This window comes from Salvelinus fontinalis, chromosome 33 (assembly GCF_029448725.1).
Source record: "Salvelinus fontinalis isolate EN_2023a chromosome 33, ASM2944872v1, whole genome shotgun sequence".
Taxonomy (NCBI): domain Eukaryota; kingdom Metazoa; phylum Chordata; class Actinopteri; order Salmoniformes; family Salmonidae; genus Salvelinus; species Salvelinus fontinalis.
The window spans coordinates 28,665,772-28,675,903 of record NC_074697.1 but is presented as its reverse complement, the minus strand read 5'-3'; the positions used below and the strand labels follow the sequence as shown (position 1 = coordinate 28,675,903).

The following is a 10,132-nucleotide window of genomic DNA, read 5'->3' as shown; positions in this document are numbered from 1 at the left end:
ACCTGTTATTCTCCTGGAAGTGGAGTTGTTATTGGTGTTGGCAGCCACTCTCTTGGCTTTAGTAATACAGTGGTGTAGCAGTGACTGTAAACTCTCAGACCCAGCAGGATCACTAGATGCACCTAGAGGTTCCCTAGAAAGAGGAGGAGACAGGCACAATACACATGCTTTACATTAACTCACCACCAGGGGACGCTATCCTCTCAGTGATTAGTCAGATGGGGAGTCAGGAGGACATTGATTCCGAAAGGCTCTGTAATATTGAACCATAAATAAACTGATGATTTGTTGAGAAATTCATTGGCTTTAGATTGTGAGGAATTAATAAAGTAATATGGGACAAACTGTGTTAATTCTCAAAAAGATTATGAAGGAATACGTCAATATTTGTCACTTTCAGATACCCATAAAATAAAAATAATCTCTATACTGTATTTGTAATAACAGTTTAACTAAGAAAGGCTTCAGTTTCTATAGTTAATGAGTTGCTCCTCTTGCTCTACAGTGAGAATCCATGGCTTGTCTGTTTTGTTGAGTGGGGCAACAAAGACGATTCTCATCTTTTGATAGAGCTACGGTATGTGGATTATTTTCATTTAATGAATGACATATCAATCAAAATCACTCTAATAGTGAATATATTTTAATGTGTTAAAGATGAGCAGTATCTATAATTGGCTAATTGTAAATCCCCGTCAAATTGAAGGACGTTGATGAGCTTTACACAGAAAGGTATCTGTTTTGAAAAATACTTTTACCTCATAATGAATACTCTTGTTTTGCAGTCCATCATAGAAAGATGCAAGTAATGATAATAAGACCCAAAATAATCTCATCAACACCAAACATTTACGTTCAGGTTCATGAGATTAAATGTTTGTTGCCATTTAATGGATTGAATACACCAGCTTCAAAACCTAACTTGACGATATCTAAAGTCAAGTGATTCTGCCAAAACATATCGTTTCAAAAGGCATACTGTAGGAACACAAAGGTTTAGAGGTGGTGTCCTTCATAGTGTCACTGTAGAGAGAGAGAGATTGAGAGCCATTAGCAGAGAAGGGAGACAAATATGAGAATTAAAGCATTCCTCGTTAGATAAATAGTAGCATTTTCATAATCACAAATACTGTGTGCAGGGGCCACAGTGAGTTAGCTACAGTACATTTCCATAAAACATGAACACTGTACAGCACACTTTCATCAACATGAACACTGTGTACAGAGGCTTCACCATGCTGACGGGAGGAGATGGCAGGAAGAGGAAATGGCCGTTAAAGAACAGTCACATGACAGGAAGAGGAAATGGCCATTAAAAACAGTCACATGACAGAAACGAAAGCACTTAAGACGACGAATGTGACGAAGAATTTAGTCTTGAGAATTATTGTTATACGTTTGAGTCAAAAGAGAGATATTTAGAGAAGGCATGCATGGCATTTTGCACATGGAACAAAACTTTAAAGGGGAATACTCCAGTCTATCAGTAATCTGGGTCCTCTATTGATTCAAGGCTTTTTTGAGTGCAGGAAAACCGTGCCTGTATTTCAAATACTGCTCCACAGTCCAAAACAGCTCCTAATATTGCTCACCAGCCTAATCACTGTGCTCGACAGCAGGCATGTTGTGCCAAAGAACTGTAGGAAATGTAACCTGTATGTTAGCAGTTAGCATTAGAGCTAGCAAACTTGAATCCAGTAAAGAGGCTCAACCCAAAGTCAGCGATTCCCCTTTAAAGGAGAGAGTGATTAGAGCCCTCCCCTGCTGACGCCTCCCCTCTCAGACATGGGTCCGACCCTTACCTATTGCGGCGTAGGGGACCGTCTCACAACAACGCTGCCCAGATAGCTGAGATCAATCAAAAACAGATGAGGTAAGACCCCTGAGCCCTCACACTGTACAAACCAGCAGGCCTACACTATACTTGCCCATATGACCATGACACTGTAAAGGGGTGGAAAAAGACCATGACCGCTTACGCTAACCAGGCAATCCCTTGGATTCAGAAGGGCAGGAGGTGGGTGTGAGGGGGAAGGGGGGAAGGGGAGAAGCATGTAGGTATACAGACAAAAGGGGAGGATTATATGCGCCTCAGGTATATTGCTCTCTTGTATGTCTTCTATTGTCCTGCAGAGCATGTACTGTATGACTATGTGTGTGTAATAGATATTAATTAGAAATGATCAAGTTGTCCAAATGGTCTCAGGTTTAAACAAACATGTAAAACAGGTGTTTGGTCATAAATCTCAGATTTTCAAATGTTCAAATGTGTGAAGATCATTCCTGAAATAGAAGGCTTATGTGGGCAATAATGATGCTGAATATCATTAAAATAACTTTGCTATCTTGTACATTTCACATTTTGTTTGAGGGGTGGAAAGCACTCAAAGTGTAGGTCTCACTCAATCATAATTTTCTTTGTTTAGCTACAGTGTCATTTACCACCAGTTAAAAAACAGTAGCAGTTAAGGAAAGCCTCTACTAAGATGTCATAGGTGGGAAGTAATACAAGGAAATTAACTAAATATGTAAGAATAAATATTACCTCACTACACTAGTATTCAGAGTTTTCAATCAATAAAAAAACACTGTATATGCTAGTTAATTATTTAGTGAAGCATTCGCTCAAAGATCCCATAAGTCTGCCACCTGAAATCCTATGTTGCAGATTGCATTTTAATGCAATTGTAACGTTTTACACATTCTAGGTTAGGCTTCCTGCCAACATTTTCTTTAGCAAACAGTATTTTCCGTGAACTATGGCAGTTAAAAATCACATTTTCTTCAGAAAATGGGTCGCCATACAGAGAAAAACACAAATATCTTATAAGTAATAACTACAGAATTCAAAGATCAATATCTTCAGATGTGACTTTGTTCTAGGGTTACATTTCAAAATATGTCATAAGGACACACTTTAAAAGTATGAGTATGACTTGTATCATTTGCCTTGAGTCAGATGGGTATATTGCCAACTTTTTTATTAATAACTTGTTTATGACTGATCAGATGTGTGCCAGATGCAAATACATGCTTTCTGCATATAAGCCTAAATATGTATTATTGGTATGCCAAAAGTAAAACATTAAGTCATATTCTATAAACTGGGAATACATTAAGAATTGAGTGCCCAGGTTGGAGAAGTTTGTTATGTTGCTGTCCCTGCCGGACCGGTGTAGGTCACCTACCCTGAGGCGGATATCTGGAGCTGGGAGGGCTCTGAGGGCAGCATCTCCTCCTCTGTCCTCCTCTGGGACGGCCACTGCCCGAACACATCCCTGCTCTCCAAGGGGGGAGAGGGGGACTGGGAGGGATAACTGGCTGCGGTGGAGGCATAGGACATGTGGGGACGGTAACTGGGGCTGGGCCTGCGGCTTCCCTGCTGGCCCTGGGTGGGGGAGGTGGCCAGGGAGGACCTTCGGGAGAAACTGACAGTGGCTTGGGGGTGCAGGGTGATCTCAGGCATCTCCAGAGAGTGGGATGTGCGGAGGATGCTGGGGCGGGGCGGGGGGCGGACTAGGATATCTGGAGAACCTGGCTGGGTGCTAAGAGGGCTCTGGGAGAGGGGGGAGAGGCGGGAGGGCTGGAGGACCAGCGGGGGCAGGGAGGGGTCTGTCCTACGCCCTGACCTCGGGCTGAGCCAGGACTGGGGGCTGCTGCTACGGGCTGTGCTTGGGCTCCCTTCACGGGCTGCCGGGTCAGGGTAAGGCAACACTGGTACACCCACACCATGGGACGTGTGTCTGAGCTGGCCGAGACTCTGGGCCTGTTGCATAGCTAAGCGCCTAGCTGGAGGGCCTGGGGGTCGGTCCCTGCTCTGCGGAGCCATTGGGACCTCCAGCTGCAGGAGCCGAGGGCTGGGGAGGTGCAGGCGGCTGGGGGGGAGAGAGTGGAGAGGGGGGTACGGTGGAGGGTCGGGAAGGTCCTGGTGATGATGTAAGGGGTGGTGAGGTGGATAAATGAAGCGGGGCCCCTCCAGACCCAGGAAGGGGAACTCGTGAGGCTGCCAGCTGTCAGGTGAGCGAGGGGAGCGAGGGGGAGTACTGTGTGTATGTGCTAGGGAATGGCCAGAGGCAGTGTACTGATGATGGAGTTCCATCTCTTCCCTCTCCTCTGGGATGGAGGGATAACCGTAGGGTCCCCCGTCAGCAGTGCCTGGGGGGGAGGATAGAGTGGAACTACGGGGACTGATGTCAGGCATGTAAAAAGGTGGCGGTATACCCGATTCCCCGCGGCTGCCTAGATACCCATAGAAGGGGACCTGTGGAAAATCCCTGTAGCGGGAGGCTGGGGCCTGCCCTGCAGCATGATGCCCACTGCCCTCCACAAAGCTCATACCTTCCATGGGCCTGTGGAGGCGGGGGCTGTAGTTGGGGGGCTGCGTGGACTCCAGACTGGAGGATGTTGGGGAGAGCTGTGGTCGGAGCGTGGCCATGATCGGGGGTAGGGGCCCGGGGTCAAAGTCATTCTCCTCGTCGGACTGCCGGAACTCAGGATACATGTCGGACTCCTCAGCGAACGGGAAGCCCTGGATGCGGCGGTGGGCTGATGGCGGGCTGGCCATGCTGAAACGACCATCAGGACCGCGGCTGATCAGCTCGATAGGGCTGGTGACCTCTGCCTCGTGCTTGGACACGCTGTACTTCTTGCTGGCTATGGCACGCTTGGTTTTCTTGTAGAAGGAGAGCTCTTTGTCCTTGTCTCTCTGAGGGCTTGGCAGCCTCCTGACGTACAGGCCCGGGCCGTGGGCCTCATCTGAGGACAGTGATTGGGGCCGCGAGGCGGGAGGGGAGCTCTCTGGACTGATCTTCCCAGAGGACAGCCTGTCAGACACAACCAACACAGAGGCAGACACTCAAACATGATGTCTTCATAATGAACCCCTTAAACAGCAGTTATTCATCAATAAACTGCCTAATTGTACACAGTAAAATAGCATGTTATTCACAGTAGGCATCACTACTATGCTAGACAGATTAAATCCAAAGCCATGGCCCCATGTCAAAGCAAATACACCTGTTTCATTTGTATTCAACCTGATAATATCCAGTGCATTCTGCTAGCATTGAAGCTAATGACTGTAGCCCCAGCGAAAGTATGAGAAAGGAACCGTTACCAAGCAGCCATGACAACCGTCTCACAGATCTTTTTTTACTTGCTCTTGGTTTAAAACCGAGGGCCATTTGTCTTGTTGGGGACATATGCTGCGCCAAATGCTTTTATGGCATAAAAATAAAGCAGATGACATCCAACTAGCCCTTTTTTTCTATTTGCCACACCAGGAGCAGCATTGTAAACAACACAGTCAACTATAGAGTGCATATACAAAGTACAGTGCATGAAGCTGAGCCAACCCAAACACAAATCCCTATACGCTGCATATAATGTATACGGTGCATGCAGTTAGGCCAGCAGAGCACTAAGTAAATAAAATCTATAAAATGTATTAATTTATTATCCATTCAGCCAAGCCAGCATAGCGTAGTGCAGCACAACACACACTGTGGCATGGTGCAAGCAGCTAAGCACTCACAGGGAGCTGGCTGGTGGGGGCATGTAGCTGCTCCTGGCTGGCACGTCCCAACAGGGCTCTACCCCGGGCAAGGGGGTGAGAGGAGGCCTGCGGTGGGAGACACACAAATGACATGGGCCACGGTCATCTGTCAACTAAGCCAAACCTCCACACAACACAGGAGGGACCATCACGGAGTCACAAGAGGACTAGACTTCACTATTCTGATATAAACAACTGGAACATGCATTATAATGCAAGTCAACACATCCAATTCCTTTAAACATAGACCTCTCTCCAAACCTTTGACATACACACAATATACATCCAAACCATACTCTTGTCCCAGCAAAGATACCCTGCCCTGACAGTTGGTACTGAACAGGAGTGAAGTGAACAGAGGCCATAAGAATAACTCTTAAGACAGGTAAAGAGGAGTTTATTGTTGCATCTAAATTCAATCCAGTGACTACTGCATTGTGAATCGGCATATGAGCTCAAAAGGTTGGCTCCTGTTTTTTAATCTCTCTGGGTTTGTTTTTAGTACTTACGGTGAGTCAATGCTTTTCCTGAAGTGTGTTACAGACAGGGGAGGGTCTTAGAAGAGACAAAACAGAGATATAGAGATTACAACCAAGACAAGTGAATGGACAGTATAAGTTAGAGAGTTAGATGAATTGGAGGCATACCTGGTTTGCGTTTGAGTTTGCGTCGGTGCTGTTTGTTGACGAAGCAGGCTGCTAGAGTACTGAAGAGCACCGCAGCCGCCAGAAAGCAGATGGTTGCCACGACGCCCGCTACCACGGGCCTCGCCAACCCCTCTTCAGTCACCTCCGTAGGGGGGAAGGGATCTGAAGCAGAAAAGGTACCGAGGGGTTCAGAAATGGGGGGTGGGGGGGTGGAAATGGACTTCAAATCATAAACTTGGAAATGGACTTCAAATCATGAACTTCACCAATCTCATGGAGGTAAATGGATTTAATGGAGTGACATATCAGCAGCATTTAAAAAGATTCCATTTCATTGTAGCTATTTGGGAATATTATTTGAATATACTCTTAATCTAATTCTGAATTGTAGTGTAATATATTTGGTGTAACACTTACCTGTGCTGGACACTCCCACCACATTACTGCTGTCACTGATGAGGTCATCCATGACGGCCATGACTCTGAACTCATACCAGGACTCCTGCCAGGGACACAAGACAACACACTCCTCCACTGTCCATTCCACACACATAACACATCCACAGTGCAATTCCCCTCAGCATAACCACTGTCTCAAAATAACGGTGTCATTACCCCAAAACAACTGCCATTGGCAAAATAATAGCAATAACAGTTTGAGTATACATGAAGGTATACCTAAAAGGATTTATATAGGATTTACAAGTCATTTGTAAAGTGTTCATTATTATCTTATAGACAAGTTATGACACTAATTACACATTGGCAGTTGTCACTATAAACAGACAGCATTGTTTATACATTTAGGTATTTACGGTCCTTTACCTGGACTAGGTCCCTGGCCATCAGCTCAGTCTCAGCGGCAGGGATCAGATCGTCGAGGACCTCCCACCTCTCTCCGAGACGGAACTCCATGATGTAGCGGTCGACAGGCGAGGAGTGATTGGCTGGCGGGAGCCATGTTAGCAGGACGCCGTGCTGCGTGCGATTGGCTGTGAGGCACCGTGGTGGAGTAAGAAGCACCTGTGGTTCAGGGGTACTCAGGGGAGACACTAAGGGGACAAGAGAACAGACCAGTTTTAGAAGGAAGTTAAGTAATTCATATTATTCAAACAGCCATAACAAACCCATACATTCCCATGTGATCAATCAGAGATAAACAGAAGATGGTGAGAGCAATTACAAACTGCATTCTAGAAGATAGCAATAGAGAGCAGTAGTTTCAATGATATTGTGAGCATACAGAATCAACATGACATGTCTGAAATGGTGTCATGTTCCTGACCTGTTTTCCTTGTTTTTGTATGTGTTTAGTTGGTCAGGACGTGACAAATGGACACACTGATGTGTAAACATTTAAATACAAATCTTTTATATTTCAAGTTAAGGCATATCATAAGCTATAGAGTTATCTAAAAAAACATGCATTACAAATAGTAAATTCTAGGTATCTACAGGTATCTAAATCCACACATACACATGTATTTTGTATTGTAGATATGCGATAGTAGAGTAGTGGCCTGTGGGAACACAATGTGTTGTGAAAAGTGTTATGAAATGTAATGTCATGCAATACTTTAAATTGCATATAACTGCCTTAATGTTGCTGGACCCCAGGAAGAGTAACTGCTGCCTTGGCACGAACTAATGGGGGTCCTTAATAAATACAAAATACAAGTATAGGCATACAGTATCAGTCCAGTGTAGGCAGTTGTTCTGGCGCTGGTGCCACCTACCTACTGTGTTAACCGTCACGACCTCGCTGAAAGGGCCTGTGCCCAGCTTGTTCTGTGCCAGGACGCTGAACTGGTACTCTGTCCTGGGCTCCAACCCCAGCACCACCAACCACGTCTGAGACCCCGACACCGGCATGGAGTGCCAGTCATGGGGGCCAAAATTCTCCTTTTTCAACCTTGAAGGACAGAAACACAGAGAGAGGTATCAATACTAACTAACCTGCACCCTGACTATAAGGTCAATGGGCCATCCTGGTAACACTCAGATAGCAGATATGGTGTACAGTAGATAGACAGTCTTATGTAGTGTGCCTCTGTCAAACTACACAGGCAATGGGCCACAGTGTTGCAATACAATACTGTTGCTAGGCTATATTTCACTCTGTTTAATGTCCTCTTCACATTCACGTCACCATCTCTGTAATCTTAACTAAAGGTAATTAGATCACTTTGACTCGAACATTTATAGTAACAGCTCTCTGTACAAAGTCATTCATTATTTAAGTACACAAGAGATGCCTCCATGTATATGCAATGTTCCTCAAAGCACATGGTTTGATATTACAGTCAACAAATGTCCATTAAGGTGTCATCAGGCCATGACAGAGAGATGGATGAGAATGGCTGTTAATATTAGACTGCCAAAAGCACCACTTCTATCAGATTATTATTCACACACAGCCCCCATTCAACACAGTATGGCTCGTATGACTGCTGACATGTACATAAAATGATAATGGTGATTGTATGGCACCTCGTGGATGTTGCCTAATAGAATGTTACTGCAATGTCTTTCCATTACGCCTTTAATAAATGAATGAACACATGAATTATGCATCTTCTGTGATTTACTGTATGCCCAACTCTTCAACAATGCAAATAATGTAAATACAAATACTGAGTAACTGAGTGATATTACTGAAGGACTGTTTCCCCCTGGATACCGTTATATGCTTCCCCCTGGATACCATTGTATGCTTCCCCCTGGATACCGTTATATGCTTCCCCCTGGATACCGTTGTATGCTTCCCCCTGGATACCGTTGTATGCTTCCCCCTGGATACCGTTGTATGCTTCCCCCTGGATACCGTTGTATGCTTCCCCCTGGATACCGTTGTATGCTTCCCCCTGGATACTGTTGTATGCTTCCCCCTGGATACCGTTATATGCTTCCCCCTGGATACCGTTGTATGCTTCCCCCTGGATACCGTTGTATGCTTCCCCCTGGATACCGTTGTATGCTTCCCCCTGGATACCGTTGTATGCTTCCCCCTGGATACCGTTGTATGCTTCCCCCTGGATACTGTTGTATGCATCCCCCTGGATACCATTGTATGCTTCCCCCTGGATACCGTTATATGCTTCCCCCTGGATACCGTTGTATGCTTCCCCCTGGATACCGTTGTATGCTTCCCCCTGGATACCGTTATATGCTTCCCCCTGGATACCGTTGTATGCTTCCCCCTGGATACCGTTGTATGCTTCCCCCTGGATACCGTTGTATGCTTCCCCCTGGATACCGTTGTATGCTTCCCCCTGGATACCGTTGTATGCTTCCCCCTGGATACTGTTGTATGCATCCCCCTGGATACCGTTGTATGCTTCCCCCTGGATACCGTTGTATGCTTCCCCCTGGATACCATTGTATGCTTCCCCCTGGATACTGTTGTATGCATCCCCCTGGATACCATTGTATGCTTCCCCCTGGATACAGTTGTATGCTTCCCCCTGGATACCGTTGTATGCTTCCCCCTGGATACCGTTGTATGCTTCCCCCTGGATACCGTTGTATGCTTCCCCCTGGATACCGTTGTATGCTTCCCCCTGGATACCATTGTATGCTTCCCCCTGGATACTGTTGTATGCATCCCCCTGGATACTGTTGTATGCATCCCCCTGGATACCGTTGTATGCTTCCCCCTGGATACAGTTGTATGCTTCCCCCTGGATACCGTTGTATGCTTCCCCCTTGATACCGTTGTATGCTTCCCCCTGGATACCGTTGTATGCTTCCCCCTGGATACCGTTGTATGCTTCCCCCTGGATACCGTTGTATGCTTCCCCCTGGATACCGTTGTATGCTTCCCCCTGGATACCGTTGTATGCTTCCCCCTGGATACCGTTGTATGCTTCCCCCTGGATACCGTTGTATGCTTCCCCCTAGATACTGTTATATGTTTCCCCCTGGATACCGT

At 46.0% G+C, this 10,132-nt stretch overlaps 1 protein-coding gene across 9 annotated transcripts in view; it reads right to left on the bottom strand.

Annotated features, from left to right (window-relative positions):
* LOC129831951 (protein turtle homolog B-like) overlaps positions 1-10,132 on the bottom strand; it is a 77,702-nt gene that overhangs the window by 5,420 nt on the left and 62,150 nt on the right. For 3 of the 9 annotated variants that reach the window (XM_055895597.1, XM_055895598.1, XM_055895601.1), the window contains 8 exons: positions 7,938-8,113; positions 7,027-7,253; positions 6,619-6,703; positions 6,202-6,363; positions 6,064-6,109; positions 5,534-5,620; positions 3,189-4,823; positions 3-133 (listed from right to left, as the gene is read on the bottom strand). In XM_055895597.1, coding sequence (XP_055751572.1) covers positions 3-133; positions 3,189-4,823; positions 5,534-5,620; positions 6,064-6,109; positions 6,202-6,363; positions 6,619-6,703; positions 7,027-7,253; positions 7,938-8,113 — 2,549 coding nt within the window. Of the gene's footprint in view, positions 1-2; positions 1,024-1,802; positions 1,849-3,188; positions 4,824-5,533; positions 5,621-6,063; positions 6,110-6,201; positions 6,364-6,618; positions 6,704-7,026; positions 7,254-7,937; positions 8,114-10,132 lie in introns of those variants that run through there. The other 6 variants (XM_055895599.1, XM_055895600.1, XM_055895603.1 and 3 more) reach the window with 5 other exon arrangements.